Genomic DNA, 16355 nt, shown 5'->3' with positions numbered 1-16355 from the left:
GCATTATTTTCAATAGTCCAGATAAGAAAGTAACCAAAGGATCCATCATCTTGGAGAAAGAAGAAGATGGACATATATATAACAAAATGCTACTTTTCTGTAATGAAGAATAAATACTTATCGTTTGTGACAACCTGTGTGGACCTAGAGGGTATTATTCTAAGTGAAAAAAGTCAGACAGAGAAAGACAAACACCACATGATTTCACTTATTGGTGATATGCAAAACGAAATAAATGAACAGAGAAAAGGGAAACAAACTCATAGGAGCAGAGAACTAACGGATCGTTGCCCGGTTCAAGGATTGTTAAAGGAATGCTTGAAATGGAAACAACACTAAGAAGTATAAAGTGGCAGATATAAAATAGTTGTGAAGATTTCAAGTACAGCACAAAGAATACAGTAAATAAGATTGTAATAACGAAGTACGGTATCAGGGATACCACACTAATCGGGGTACCAGTTTGCACATTATATAAATGCCTAATCACGATGCTGTACACCTGAGGCTCACATCATATTGAATATCAACTGTAACAGAAATGAAAAATTTTACATTTAAAAAACAAAACTAAAAACTTTCTGAAAGTTGACATTTGACTATATGGTTTTTAAGAATCTCTGCTTTTGACCAGAGTAAAGAAAGGATCCTATCTTTTATAGACACGGCTCCTTTCTTTACTTTGGTCAATGCATCATGGACATGGGCATAGAATCTCACGGACATATTTTTATAGAGAGCAGCCAAGAGCATCATCAGCTTTGGAGCCAAGTGGATTTTGCATCAAACCCTCAAACTTCTCCCTGGCTACTGCAAGTCATGCTGCCTAGACTGTCTTGGTCTCCATTTACTTATCTCTGAAGATGAAGATTCCCTTCCTTCACAAAGCTATTCTGAGGATTAACTCACATCGTGCTGGTTACAGAATAGGTCCAGAACAAGTGTTGATTTGACTATGGAGTATTTCACCATATCAGTGAAAAGAAAATCTGTGTCGCTCTTGCTTATACAGGCCAGGGCCCATGCATCAATACCACATAATCAAACAGGCCATTAAAACACTAATCAAGAGATCAAAAAAAATGGCGGCGTGAGGTGAGCCTCTGTAACGCTCCCCTGGAATTTACAACGAATCTGACAACAATAACTCCACAAAGGACTCCTTGCACAGCAGACAGGCAAGACGAAGAGGCCGACTACTGAATTCACCTCCAGGTGGGTGAATCGCACGAGCAGGGGAGGAGGAGAAGAGAAGTGCGGAGACGGAGCCGCGCGGGCGCAGGACGCAGACCTAGCTCAGTGCTCGGAGCCCGCTGCTCCCGGATCCTCCGCAGCTGCGGGAGCGGGAAGGACTCGGACTGCTAGGGCTCCGCTTACGGCCCACAGGGCTGAGGGGGCAGCATATAGCACAGCTGAACCCAATGCTCTCTCACGGCAGACCTCGGAGCAAAGACTGAGGGAAGAAGGCTGAAATCGGTGGTTTAAGACCTCACTGCCGAGCGGAGAACGGAAGCCTTAGGCACAGAGACTAGCTGCCCCCTCCCTACCCTCCCAGAGCTCGCCCTGCCCCCACCTGCCCGGTGCTAGAAGCGTTAAAGTAGCAGTGTCGATTCAAAGGACAGAATATTTGCTGCTCTGAGAACTGTGGACCGCAGACACAGATTCGCAGCTCAACTAGTTCTGGCAAAGGGGAGGGAGCTGTGGAAGCAGGACTGGCTGTGGTGGTGGTCGCCGCCATTGCTCTGGGCCACCTCTCACAACTCACCCCGCCCCTAGCCCCACCTATCTGGGCGGATCCCTGCAGGAGTAAACAGAACTGCTGAAACATATGGGCTCTGAATCTGGTGCAGAAAGAGCTTTGGAACTCCAAAAGCTCTTCACATACCTAACAACCTGTTGCAGAAGACACTCCTGTAGATGTCTAGGAAGAGAAATAGTAAATCAGTGATTGCCATGAATAACCAAGGCAACAAGATAGCTCAGAAAGAAAGTGAAAAGTCTCCAGAAAAGGAACTTAGAGATATGGACCTTTGTGATTTAAATGACAGAGAATTCAAGATCGCAATTCTGAAAAAACTGAACGAGATGCAAGAAAACACAGAAAGGCAGTTTAATGAACTCAGAAACACAATCAAAGAACACCATGAGCATTTTACAAAAGAGATTGAAATCTTGAAAAAGAACCAAATAGAATTTCTGGAGATTAAGAACTCAATAGAAGAAATTAACAATAAAATATCCAGCTTAGGTAGTAGAGTTGACCAGATGGAGGAAAGAATCAGTGACATCGAAGATAGGAACCTGGAATTTACACAGAGGGAAGAAGAAAGAGACTTGAGACTTAAAAGAAATGAAAGAACTCTACAAGAACTTTCTGACTCCATCAGAAAGAGCAATATAAGAATAATGGGCATACCAGAAGGAGAAGAAAGAGGGAAGGGAACAGAGAATATATTCAAACAAATCGTCGATGAGAACTTCCCAAAGTTGTGGACAGAACTGGATCCTCGAATCCAAGAAGCAAATAGAACACCCAATTACCTCAATCCCAACAGGCCTTCACCAAGGCACATTGTATTGAAGCTGTCTAAAATCAATGACAAAGAAAGAATCCTCAAGGCAGCCAGGGAAAAGAAGACAGTAACTTACAAAGGAAAGCCCATTAGATTATCATCAGATTTTTCAGCAGAAACTCTACAAGCTAGGAGGGAATGGAACCAAATATTCAAACTATTGAAAGAGAGAAATCATGAGCCAAGAATAATATATCCAGCAAAGATCTCTTTTAGATATGAAGGAGGAATAAAGACCTTTCCAGACATCCAGAAGCTGAGGGAATTTTCTAATACACAACCTGCACTACAAGAAATACTAAAGGAGGCTATTAGACCACCATCAACAGGGACAACTTGTGGCAACCGAAACATAAAAAGGGGGAGCGTAAAGGCCTGAACTGGAATATGGGAATAGAGAAAGTAAGCGTACTGAAGAAACTGGAATACTCTAAATATCAAACTTTCTTTTACATAAACTCAAGGGTAACCACTCAAAAAACATCCAATCTGAAATATATACTGTAATAAAAGAAGAAACAGAGGGAAACATCATAGAATACCACCACACAGAAATAACAGACAACAACAAAAAGGCAAAGAAACAATGGAGACACAGCCTTACCAGAAAACTAAAGACAGAATGATAGGAAATCCTCACATATCAATAATCACCCTAAATGTAAATGGACTGAACTCACCAATAAAGAGACACAGAGTAGCAGATTGGATCAAAAAACTAAACCCAACCATATGCTGCCTACAAGAGACACATCTCAGCTACAAGGACAAGCATAGACTCAAAGTGAAAGGGTGGAAATTGACACGCCAAGCAAATGGTACCCAGAGAAAATCAGGTGTAGCCATAATGATTTCCGATGAAACAGACTTCAGGGTGAAAAAGATAACAAGAGACAAAGATGGACATTTCATAATGGTAAAGGGGACTATACAACAAGAAGACATAACAGTCATCAATATTTATGCCCCCAATCAGGGAGCACCGAAATATACCAAGCAACTACTAACAGAACTAAAGGGAGAAATTGACCAAAACACAATTATACTAGGGGACTTAAATACATCATTGACAGCTATGGATAGATCATCCAAACAGAAGATAAATAACGAAATCGCAGCCCTAAATGACACATTAGATGAATTGGACATCATTGACATATATAGAGCACTTCATCCTAAAACATCAGACTATACATTCTTTTCTAGTGTACATGGAACATTCTGAAGGATAGACCATATATTGGGACACAAAATCAGCCTCAGCAAATTTAAGAAGATTGAAATCATACCAAGCATATTCTCTGATCACAAAGCTTTGAAATTGGATATCAACTGCAAAAAGAAAGCAGGAAAAAACACAAATACATGGAGATTAAACAACATACTATTAAAGAACGACTGGGTCAAAGAAGAAATTAGAGGAGAGCTCAAAAGATACATAGAAACAAATGACAATGAAAATACATCCTACCAAAATTTTTGGGATGCCGCGAAAGCAGTTTTAAGAGGGAAATTTATATCATTACAGGCCTATCTCAAGAAACAAGAAAAATCCCAAATAAATAACCTCATGTTACACCTTAAAAAACTAGAAAAAGAAGAACAAGCGAAACCCAAGGTCAGCAGAAGAAAGGAAATAACAAAAATCAGAGCAGAACTAAATGAAATAGAGAACAAAAAGACAATAGAAAAAATTAATGTGACAAAAAGCTGGTTCTTTGAAAAGATTAACAAAATCGACAAACCCTTGGCTAGACTCACTAAGATAAAAAGAGAGAAGACACTAATTAACAAAATCAGAAGTGAAAAAGGGGAAGTTATCGCGGACACCACAGAAATACAAAGGATTATCCAAGAATACTATGAAGGACTATATGCCACCAAATTTAATAACTTAGAAGAAATGGACAAGTTCTTAGAAACATATAGCCTTCCAAGGCTGAATCATGAAGAACTGGAAAATCTTAACAGGCTGATCACCAGTAACGAAATTGAATCAGTCATCAAAAACCTTCCCAAAATCAAAAGTCCTGGACCAGATGGCTTCACCAGTGAATTCTACCAAACCTTCAAAGAGGATCTAATACCAATCCTGCTCAAACTCTTCCAAAAAATTGAAGAAGAGTCAGTACTCCCTAACTCATTTTATGAGGCCAACATTACCCTGATACCAAAACCTGGTAAGGACAACACAAAAAAAGAAAACTACAGACCTATATCTCTGATGAATACAGATGCTAAAATGCTAAAGAAAATTCTAGGAAATCGAATACAACAATGCATTAAAAAGATTATTCATCACGACCAAGTGGGGTTCATCCCCGGGGCACAAGGATGGTTCAACATTCGCAAATCCATCAATGTGATACATCACATAAACAAAATAAAGGACAAAAATCATATGATTCTATCAATTGATGCAGAAAAAGCATTTGATAAGATACAACATCCATTTATGATTAAAACACTTACTAAAATTGGTATAGAAGGAAAATACCTCAACATAATAAAGGCCATATACGACAAGCCCTCAGCTAATCTCATAATTAATGGTGAAAAGCTGAAGCCCTTTGCTCTACGTTCAGGAACACGACAAGGTTGTCCCCTATCACCTCTGCTTTTCAACATAGTGTTGGAAGTCCTCGCCAGAGCTATCAGGCAAGAGAAAGAAATAAAAGGCATCCAAATTGGGAATGAAGAAGTTAAATTGTCACTCTTTGCAGATGACATGATGCTATATATAGAAAACCCTAAAGACTCCACCGAAAAGCTATTAGAAACAATCAATGAATACAGTAAAGTTGCTGGCTACAAAATCAACGTACAAAAGTCCATTGCTTTCTTATATACCAACAATGAAATCTCAGAAAAAGAGATAGAAAAAAACAATTCCTTTTGCAATTGCAGCAAAAAGAATAAAATACCTAGGAATAAACTTAACCAAGGATGTGAAGGATTTATATGCTGAAAACTATAAGACATTTTTGAAAGAAATTGAAGAAGACACAAAGAAATGGAAAGACATTCCGTGCTCATGGATTGGAAGAATCAACATAGTTAAAATGGCCATATTACCCAGAGCCATATACAGATTTAATGCAATCCCCATTAAAATCCCAATGGCATTTTTTAAAGAAATAGAACAAAAAATCATCAGATTTGTTTGGAACCACAAAAGACCCCGAATAGCCATAGCAATATTAAAAAAAAAAGAACAATACTGGAGGTATCACACTCCCTGATTTTTCCTTGTACTACAGGGCTACAATAATCAAAACAGCTTGGTATTGGCGGAAAAACAGACACATAGACCAATGGAATAGAATTGAGAACCCAGAAATAAAACCACATAAATATGGACAGATAATTTTTGACAAAGAAGCTAAAAACATACAATGGAGAAAAGACAGCCTCTTCAATAAATGGTGCTGGCAGAATTGGATAGCTACGTGCAAAAGAATGAAACTGGACTGCTATCTGTCACCATGTACCAAAACTAATTCAAAATGGATCAAAGACTTAAGCATAAGACCTGACACAATAAACTGCATTGAAGAAAACATAGGTACTAAACTTATGGACCTTGGGTTCAAAGAGCATTTTATGAATTTGACTCCAAAGGCAATGGAAGTAAAAACTAAAATAAACAAATGGGATTATATGAAACTGAAAAGCTTCTGCACAGCAAAAGAAACTATTGACAAAATAATGAGGCAACCAACTGAATGGGAGAAGATTTTCGCAAACAGTTCCTCTGATAAGGGGCGAATATCCAAAATATACAAGGAACTCATGAAACTCAACAACAAAAAAAAAAACAACCCAATTGAAAAATGGGCAGAGGACCTGAAGAGACAATTCTCCAAAGAGGATATACAAATGGCAAATAGACATATGAAAAAATGCTCAACATCGCTAATCATCTGAGAAATGCAAATGAAAACCACAATGAGATATCACCTCACCCCAGTCAGAATGGCTTTCATCAACAAAACAAATAGTAACAAGTGTTGGAGGGGCTGTGGAGAAAAAGGAACCCTCATACACTGTTGGTGGGAATGCCGACTGGTGCAGCCGCTATGGAAGGCAGTGTGGAGGTTCCTCAAGAAATTACGAATAGAATTACCATATGACCCAGCAATCGCTCTCCTGGGTATCTACCCCAAAAATATAAAAGCATGTCTCTATAGAGACACGTGTACTCCAAGGTTCATTGCAGCTTTGTTTACGGTGGCCAAGACATGGAAACAACCAAAATGTCCTTCGATAGATGAATGGATAAAGAAGTTGTGGTACATATACACAATGGAATACTATTCGGCGTTAAGGAAAGATGATATAGGAGCATTTGTGACAACATGGATGGATCTCGAGAGAATAATGCTAAGTGAAATAAGTCAGACAGAAAAAGCAGAGAACCCTATGATTTCACTGATATGTGGTATATAAACCAAAAAGAACAAGACAAACAAATGAGAAACAAAAACTCATAGACACAGACAATAATTCAGTGGTTACCAGAGGGTAAGGGGGTGGGGGGGTGGGTGATGAGGGTAAAGGGGATCAAATATATGGTGATGGAAGGAGAACTGACTCTGGGTGGTGAACACGCAATGGGATTTATAGATGATGTAATACAGAATTGTACAGCTGAAATGAATGTAAATTTACTAACAATTGTCACCCCAATAAAATTAATTAAAAAAAAAAACAAACACTAAACAAACAAAAAAAAGAATCTCTGCTTTTCAAATTGGTTATTATTTTATGCAACACATGTACTCTTCAATTAGATGAAGACACTTAAATATATTCACAATGAAATGATTTAGATCATAGTGCAATCCTTTTGTAATATGGGTTTTGAGATGGAGAACGTGAATTCGAAACTTTCAAAACTCTACTATTATTTTAGTCTAAATGATGAACCTAATATCCTGGAAACTAATATAAAACAATATGGAATGTCCACGGACTGTAAGCGAAAAAGAAAATGGAGAAAACACTTCCTCCTAACAAGTATACCATACCAACATACAAAGTGTAAAAAAATAAAACTATATGTCTTATGCTATATAGTTTTATAACTGAAAGCTACCAGGAAGATTTCATGACTGTTACAATGAGTACCGGAATCCATTAAAGATTCCATTTAGGCACGAGTATGATAAAAGTCAGGCTGGTATAACGTAAAAGTCACATTAAAAATCCTTACCCTTAACCAAATTGCATATCTCCGTCACTGTGGGAAAACTCCCTATAGAATTTTACTATCACTATACATATCCCAGCCCCTTCTTTTTCTCAGCTCCCATCTTCGATACTTACTAAAGTTAAAAGAACAACAACAAAACAATGAAGTGTCAAATGGTCATATGTTATAAAATGTTTCACACTGACCAATTTTCCATAACAAACATAAAACAATGATAGGTGGAACACTACCAAATTTTACAACTCGGTGCTACACAAAACTAAATTAAGAGCACAACAGTTAATTTCACACAGGAGCCTTTTACCTTGGTACCAACATCGAAGAGTCCATCGTCTGACGAAGACCATGAATCATCACTGCCATGTTTCCAGGAAAGACTTCGGGGAAAGATACACAAAAGAAACAAGTGAATTCATTTCTTTACAAAAGCAGCAACAACAACAACAAAAGGAGTAAAATTCAGCTATCTGCATATGAAATGAAGTTTCTTTATATGATTAAAATTTAGATGATGTTCTAGAAAAGCGATCAGTTATCTATTTCTGAATGCACCACTCCCAACTCATGCACGAGTTAATGAAGATACACTCTAAGTTTCCATAACAAAGAATGACAGCCAATATGTTGGTAACACCTGAAAGTACCTTGTTTTCACCAAAAGTCCCCAGGGCTGAATTGAAAACGCAATTAATAGCTGACAAGAGGAACCTGAACTGGGACAAAAGCAATGACCTAAACCAAGGTAGAACAATACACTGAGCCTTCTCCACGGTCTGTCCCTGGTTCAAAGATTAATCTGTGTGGGTCAAAAACGGCAGTCTTGCGTCTTTAACGTAGAAAGCAGTTATTAAATTGACCCCATTCCTTCCTTTCACCCTGAAACATTACAGTGAGGTCCCTGAAATGTGTGAAATGTTTGCAAGTTACACGTACAAAAGTCAAAGAACAAATAATGTATGTTGTTAGCCTCCCCACTCTCCGATCACTTGTCCGCACAGCTTCCTGGCAATCTCCAACCTTGAAAACTTCAGCCTACGAAGGCATAGAGACTCCTGAAACAAGGTTGGGCTCAAATGACCCACAGTAGGACTTCTCTATTTCCCCGTTCCTGGAAAATAAGCTCAATGGAGCCTCAGTCATCCACTCCCAACACAGGCATGTTACCACCTACCCAACTCCATTACTGTTTTCACAATCAGTCCTCCCTCTGCCCAACCCTCCATCTCCCTGGGAAGGACATCAGCCCGTTGGGAAAAGAGGTGGAGGTGACGAGACACCTGCCGTGGGCCATAGATCTATGTAGTTCAGCAATCTCCAGTGCCTTTGGACTCGAGGGGACCCCCTCTGTAATTTCGGGTGCAGGTGGATGATACCACATTCCTACTTGCTATTAAGAGAATGTTTCCAGAGGCTCAAAGGTTTAATATGTTTTCATACAACCTTAAATTTTGCTGGTTCCTCCAATTCAACAAACAAAAAAGCAGCAACCTGTTCAGATACCCTTGAACCCCTTACTTTAATCTGCTTCTTTAGACAACTACCAACATCCGGTGTCCTTCTTGCTTGTAATTTCTCTTTACCTTGTCATACCCTACTATTCTGATCTCTTTTCCCTTATCTGATCTGTGATCTCTATTCTAAAAGCTTTATTCCTATTCCAACCCAGTGTTGGTCCTATTGAGACTTGGATTCCCCTGCTAATTCCATTCTTATCCTCTTCCACTGCATTCACTAGACCTTTCCATAATTAAACCCTCACCCAAAGGATGATAAAGAAGGAAGTGTGCTGGGCTTAGAAACCTACACTTAATCTCATTTCATCACTCACTATACTTAAATAAGTCACTTTAATCTCTTGGAGCTCAAACTCCTCATGTGATCAACTACTTGACCAAAACATTAATGGCAGCATGAAGTACTAGGGGGTGTTTTGAATAATTAATTGCTAACATTCCTTTTTTTTTTTATTTTATTTTATTTTTTATTAATTATTTATTAGTTTCAGGTGTACAAAACAAGGTAATACTTAGACGTTCATCATTTATATCCCTCATACTGTGAACCCCCCTCCCCCCATCCACTATCCCTCCGACCTCACACTGAACCATCACATTATATATATAAAATTATAGTTGGCATTCATTAATGTTTAGCTTCTGATGTACAATGCCATGATCAGGTATCCACAGTATCCCTGAGGTGGTCTCCCAAATAGGACGCATGTCCATCGAATACCCAACAAAATCTTTACAACATTATAGAATACCTTCCCCAAATTAATTTTCAAAAGAAAAACCCTGAGGCCATCTTGTGGTTACCAGCTGCTTCCAAATCCCTTCACCTTTCCCCTTATCCCCAACCCCCTCCCACACACCCATCTAACCACTCTCGGTTTTTTCTCTGCGTCCCCAAAACTGACTCTGATTAGTTCATTCACATAGTCTTTTCTTTAGATTCCATATATAAGTGAGATCATATGGTACTTGTCTTTCTCTTTCTGACTTATTTCACTTAACATAATGTTCTCTAGATCCATCGCTAACATTCCTTTAACACCTGGAATTCTATGTACTTTTGATTCTGTCAAGAAAAATGGAGAACACTTAGCTGGCAGAAGTGGAAAAAAAATAACACAACAACGGCAACAATAATACCCCGAGAATGCAGAGAAAAAGGGGAAAAAAATCAAGAAAACTCATGGAAGAGGGAAGAAAGACTCTGGAAAAAGAGAAAAAACTTCCTACAACAAGGGAAAGGTATTAGCCAGAAGGGAAACACAGGCTGGGAAGTCAGTCAGTAGAGGAATCAATTAGAAATATCATCTCAATTTGTGCTGCATTAACACAACATGGTCTATACATAGATGTTCTTCACTTACAGAACAACGATTCATCCCAAGAAGTGTACATCGCATTATACCTGAAAACATTTATCTGATTAGGTCTTGCTTATGTACAACCTGTGGTTTGGTGGCCACAACGAACTGAGATCTGCCCTAAACACTGATGGTGAAAACAAGGTTCTCGTGACTGCTGCAACTGTCAAGTACATTCAGACAAGAGCTTGGGCTAACTGGGCTTGGTAGGAAACTTCTAAATCAGCACTAAGGCATCACTAAACGGGACTCTCTGAGGCCACCTGACGTGCACCTGAATCTTGAATCCAGACCTGTCCAGGCACTTTTCAGTACAGGCCGAGGGACAAGAGAACGGACTTGGGAAGCCAAGCAGGTGAAGGTCACATCACAGGTCAGCCACTTGGTAACAATGGAACCAAGGGTCAGTTAATCCACCTCCCGGAAGCTCGGCTAATGAATAAATCTAGGCCGAACAGCACAGCTACTTTGCGAATCTACTGTGCCGACGACCTGGGATTACCAATGTTAGGCACATAGTATAGGATCTAGGCCAGAGCAGAACACTCATTAAAGCTTACTGGCTTCTCTGGGCAGTCTCTCAGTTAACATGCAATTTTAGAAATCCATAAAATCCTACCTGCTTGCAGAGTTGCATTTAGAGCATTCATCCACTGTTAAAGAAAAAATTTACATACATTGTAAATACACAACAGAAAAACACAGAACTTTAAAATTATCAGGCTGAACTTATGAAAAAATATTTTTGGGACAACCCCTGAAGACTACAGTAGAATGAATGTTAATGATACTATTGGTGGGAAATTAATACGTGCAGAACTTTTACTTCCACTCCTATTTATATGTGTGTACATATATTTATATTTATATATTCATACATAGATACGTACACATATATGTACATGCATGTACTTATGCATGTTTGTATGTATTATACATTTATATCTAATGAAAGAAAAATAAACGGGATGTGCAATCATTTGATAGCTACAAGTCAAGTGCTACTTACAATGATTGTAATCCTCCCAAACCCATTGCAGTCAACGAAACGGTATCAGCAGTAAAATCAGTATCATAAACTAACACGGTGCAATTTAAATAGCATGATTTTTCTGCACTTCTGTCATGAAGAGCAGTTAGAAGAGAGTCCACTTGTTTTGCTCTGACACAGTACCGCTGTGCCGCTCTTCAGTCAAGGGTGTTCAGTTTAGGATGAAACACCCTGTCATTAGCAGCTTAGTCAAAGGCAGTCTACTTTGCAGCACGGCAAAACACAGGAAATAGACTCTTTCTGGCCCTCTCTCCAGTGCAGGGTAAGTATGAAAGACTTTGCGATTCCAGTTTTATCAAGTCTAACCCCTGAGACTGTTTCCCTCCATTGCTGGAGAGTCTATCCGGCTCACCTCATAGAGCAGGAAGGTCCAAAGGGTTATTGCTGTACAGCAGCGTGTGATGCCATTTTTCTCATCCCTCCCCTTAGTGGCAAATGTGTATAGAAATCATGGTTTTTTACCTTGTAAGTCATATATCATCAAATCCTAAGCCGATGAATAACAGCAAACAAACAAACACCCCCCCCCAAAAAAAGACAAAGTGGTTATCTTGAATAACAACCTTCAATGACCCTGGAGTTTTAAGTTTTTAAACATTCAAAAAGATGGCCACTGTATGATTCCAACTATATGATATTCAGAAAAAAACAAAACTATAGAAGCAGTAAAAAGACGAGTGGTTTCCAGAGGTTAGGGAGAAGGGAGGGCTGAGGAAATGCGGCAGAGAGTATCTATTAGTGAATCTATTCTGTGTGATACTGGAAGGGTGGAGACCTGTCATTATACGTTTGTCATACCCCACAGATTGTACAACAGCAAGAGTAAACTCTAACGTAAAGTGTGGGCTGTGAGTGGTCATGCTGAGTCAGTGCAATTCATAGATCGTCGTGAATGTACCACCCGGGTGCAGGTGTCAACAGCGAGGGAGGCTCTGTGTGGACGGGGATGTGGGTTTTGAGGGAACTTTCTCTACTCTCTACTCAATTTTGCCCTGAACCTAAACCTGCTCTAAAAACGAAGGCTTACTAATAAAAAAAAAAAAAATTTCCACTGAAACTGCTATTACCAGATATGAACACATTAATGCTATTTTCAAACTACAGTCACCTTGAAAATGAATATCAAGGTCCAGTATCAGAATATGATTATTCACCCAACCGAATGAAGCGTATGAAAAGCCATAAACAAAGCAAGTCATTTTTGGAATACTTACACAAGAAAATCACTGATAAACGTGACTGAACATCTCGCTTTAGCATGCTGAATAGTGATGCCAAGTGAATCAAAATGGAATCGTCCCTGTACTTACAGGGCAACTTTGATTCTCATTGTAAATCAGAAATCATTGTGCTGATTTTATTCAAAAGCTATATTGAAACATTAATCACACAAAAAGATTGGAGTTGCCATGGTTATTGCCATAGTAATGTATGTGCAATACCTGTGAAATACTCACGAAAAGGCAAAAAAGTAACCAGCACTGCAATGTTTAATGGATGATACAACTGAAACCAATACCAAGGCACGTCACCATATTCCTTGCTATTAAAATAAAATTTTAAGCTACACTAAAAATTAAGTCAGGCCTGTAACTGCTGTGCAGAAAAGATTTCATACAGCAGGCCTGACTGCTATCCTTTGAAAGTCCTGCTTGAATGGCTGGCCCTTGGCTGGTATCTGGAAACCTGCATATGGGGAGGGTTCCCACCATTCCCTAACTAAGTGTGGCTCACCGTGCCTGAACTGCTTGTACAAACAAGGTGGTTCATGCTGGACACTCGCTTTCCTTCTGGGAATCAGGAATGTTAGCATCTGCTAGGGGGACGCTGCCTATGTGACTGGCGTGCCATGAAAGCACTCCATGAAGGCACTGAGTCTAATGAGACTCCAGTACCACTAGACAGCATTTCACATGTGGTGCCAGAATTTAATAGTGGGGTATTAAGCACATCCTGCTAACTCCACAGGACATGCGTCTTGGAAACTTGCGCCTGGTTCCCTCCTGTCATAGACATTGCCACACACACCTTTTCTCTTTGCTGATTTTGCTCTCACTGTAACAAATCACAGGCACTAGTACAGCTATAAGCTGAGTCTTGTAAAGTGCTCTAGTGAATAACCAAACCCAGGGGTGGTATTAAGAACCTCTAATAAATGGCATTATATGAAATTTTCATTCTGTGGGTTGATGCTTTCTACATGATTAAGGTCAGAAGGTGATTTTGCAGATTACCTGTCATTAAATTTGTTTTTTTTGATTCTTCTTTTGCAGATTCCTGTAGAGCTAGATATATTTGAATAAAGGCATAAAGAGGATAAATGAAATGATGTCAGAAAATACTGTAAAACAAGCAACCATCCTATTTTAATCAGAATAAAAAATAAAAAATCCTAATGACAACATGTTCTATCAGTTCCTATATAGCAAATGAAGAGATCGCACTGTCAATTTTCTACAACTAGGCAAGGTTTATGTTCTTTTTATAATACTTATGAATCAATCAAGTAACTGGGATAATTACAGAAAAACATATAACTATCACTTGTAGTATAATAATGTACACTGATTATAGAGTTCCTTTGCTTTCTAAACTTCTTTATTTCTTATAAAACTAAAAACATAGCTCTCGTGTGAAAAGGCAGTGGTTAACAGAATATGTGAAAATGAAACAAAAAATTATATCCATGTAGGATGAATTACCCCTGGATATACCAAGAAACTCAACATTCAGAGGAAAAAAACATGTCTTCCCTATTGACCTGCTGCTTTTCTCTCTCCATCTGATAATGTCCTAGTCACTCTTCTCATGTCCCATTGAAATGCTAGTGCACATTCTGGAAACCTAGGAATCATCTTAGTTTTCTCACTCCCCACTAACTTTTTACATTCAATTATCACTAAATTGTATTAACCATAACACTCTCCAGGCTCTGCTTTATTTTTCCACAGCCACTGCCCTAGTCAAACAGGGGCTCTTAGCAGATGGCTTTCACAGGGGGAAAAATGAGACACCACCGACTGTTATTGTTGCTTCCTAAATGAATAGGATTTATTTTCAGCAAAACAAATGAGAAAGACATAAGCCAGCAAAGACCAACATGTTAAATTGAATAAATTAACCTTCCTGACTTTCTTTTCTTTCAAAATGGATGGGTGAAAACATCACAATGGACTGATACTAGTCCAAGGAAGTAAAAGCTTCCTTTGTCTGCGACTTATTTTTATGTGCTTTTCTTCAATCTATCCTCTATGTGAGGGGCCAGCAAACTCCAACCTGCCATCAGTTTTTGTAAATAAAGCTTTACTGTAGCACGGTCTTGCCTATTCAGTTGGCCCACGACTGCTTTCATACCATGATGGCAGATTTGAGTAGGTATGACAGAGACCACATGGCCTAAAATCAGGCCCTTTACAGATAAGCTTGCTGGTCCCTGCTTTATACCACAACCAGAGTGTCCGAATGCTGTCTCATCTTGTTCCTAGTCTGCTCAAAACTCTCCCATGATCCCTGCAGTAACCATTGCTGAGTCCCTGCCCACTTGCCATTTCTTCATCTTCATTCTCACTGGAGAACCACAATGCTGTGTGGATATTTACTGTCCCAATACACAAAGAACATGGCCTCTCTCCAGCTCCACAAAGAAAAATGATTATACTATGCTAATCACAGTGACTGCTTTACCCCTAACTGCTGTGGGAACCAGCATGTGCTGTACCCCAGCCTGGAAATGTTAAGGGATCTACTGGCAGCCTCTCAGTCTTCTTCCTATTTAAAAGAATCACATAGCTGATCATCACTGTTTATCAGGGAAACGGAAATCAAAACCACAGAGCAATACCACCTCATTACTGTCAGATGGCTATCATCAAAATGGCACCAGATAACAAATGTCGGCAAGGAAGTGGAGGAAAGGGAAAACAGAGCCTGCACTGTTTTTGGATTTGTAAATTGTTATATTCACTGTGGGAAACAGTATGGAGATTCCTCAAAATATCAGAAATAGAACTGCCATGAGATCTTGCAATTCTACTTCTGGGTATTTGTCCAACGAAAACCAAAACAGTAATTTGAAAAGACATCTGCACCTCTATGTTCACCGCAGCAGTATATATAATAGCCAGGATATGGAAGCAACATAGGCGTCCTTCGATAGATGAATGCATAAAGAGGATTTGATATGTGTGTGTGGGGTGTGTGTGTGTGTGTGTGTGTATGTGTGTGTATACAGTAATACTATAACTGATATTAGAATAATTAACTCATCCATAATATAACTGATATAATAATAACTCATCCATAAAAGATGAAATCTTGCCCTTTGTAACAATATGGAAGTTCCTAGAGGTATTATGTAAGTGAAAGAAGACAGAGAAAGACAAATACCTTATGATCTCATTTATATGTGGAACCTAAAAAAACAAAACAAACAAAACAGAAACAGACCCATAGCTACAAAAAACTAACTTGATTGTTCCCAGATGAAAGGGAGTTGAAGAGATGAACGAAAAAGAAAGTGTATGAGAAGTACAAACTTCCAGTGATGAAATATCTAAGCCACAGGGATGTAGTTAACAGCACAGGGAAAATATCAATAATATTACAGTCACTTTGAAGGGTGATAGATGCTTACTAGACATA

General features: G+C 38.9%; 1 protein-coding gene across 3 annotated transcripts in view; it reads right to left on the bottom strand.

Moving 5' to 3' along the window:
* Nucleotides 1-16355, bottom strand: part of LOC308507602 (uncharacterized protein) — a 91526-nt gene that overhangs the window by 51755 nt on the left and 23416 nt on the right. For all 3 annotated transcript variants that reach the window (XM_081072807.1, XM_081072809.1, XM_081072808.1), the window contains exons 7-9: nucleotides 13949-13999; nucleotides 11283-11316; nucleotides 8093-8165 (exon numbers count right to left, since the gene is read on the bottom strand). In XM_081072807.1, the coding sequence (XP_080928933.1) occupies nucleotides 8093-8165; nucleotides 11283-11316; nucleotides 13949-13999 (158 nt within the window). The remainder of the gene's footprint in view (nucleotides 1-8092; nucleotides 8166-11282; nucleotides 11317-13948; nucleotides 14000-16355) is intronic.

This window comes from Rhinolophus hipposideros (assembly GCF_964194185.1).
Source record: "Rhinolophus hipposideros genome assembly, chromosome: 14".
In the NCBI taxonomy this organism is placed as follows: Eukaryota; Metazoa; Chordata; class Mammalia; order Chiroptera; family Rhinolophidae; genus Rhinolophus; species Rhinolophus hipposideros.
Note: the sequence above shows the minus strand (reverse complement) of the source record. Positions and strands in the feature narration are given on the sequence as shown.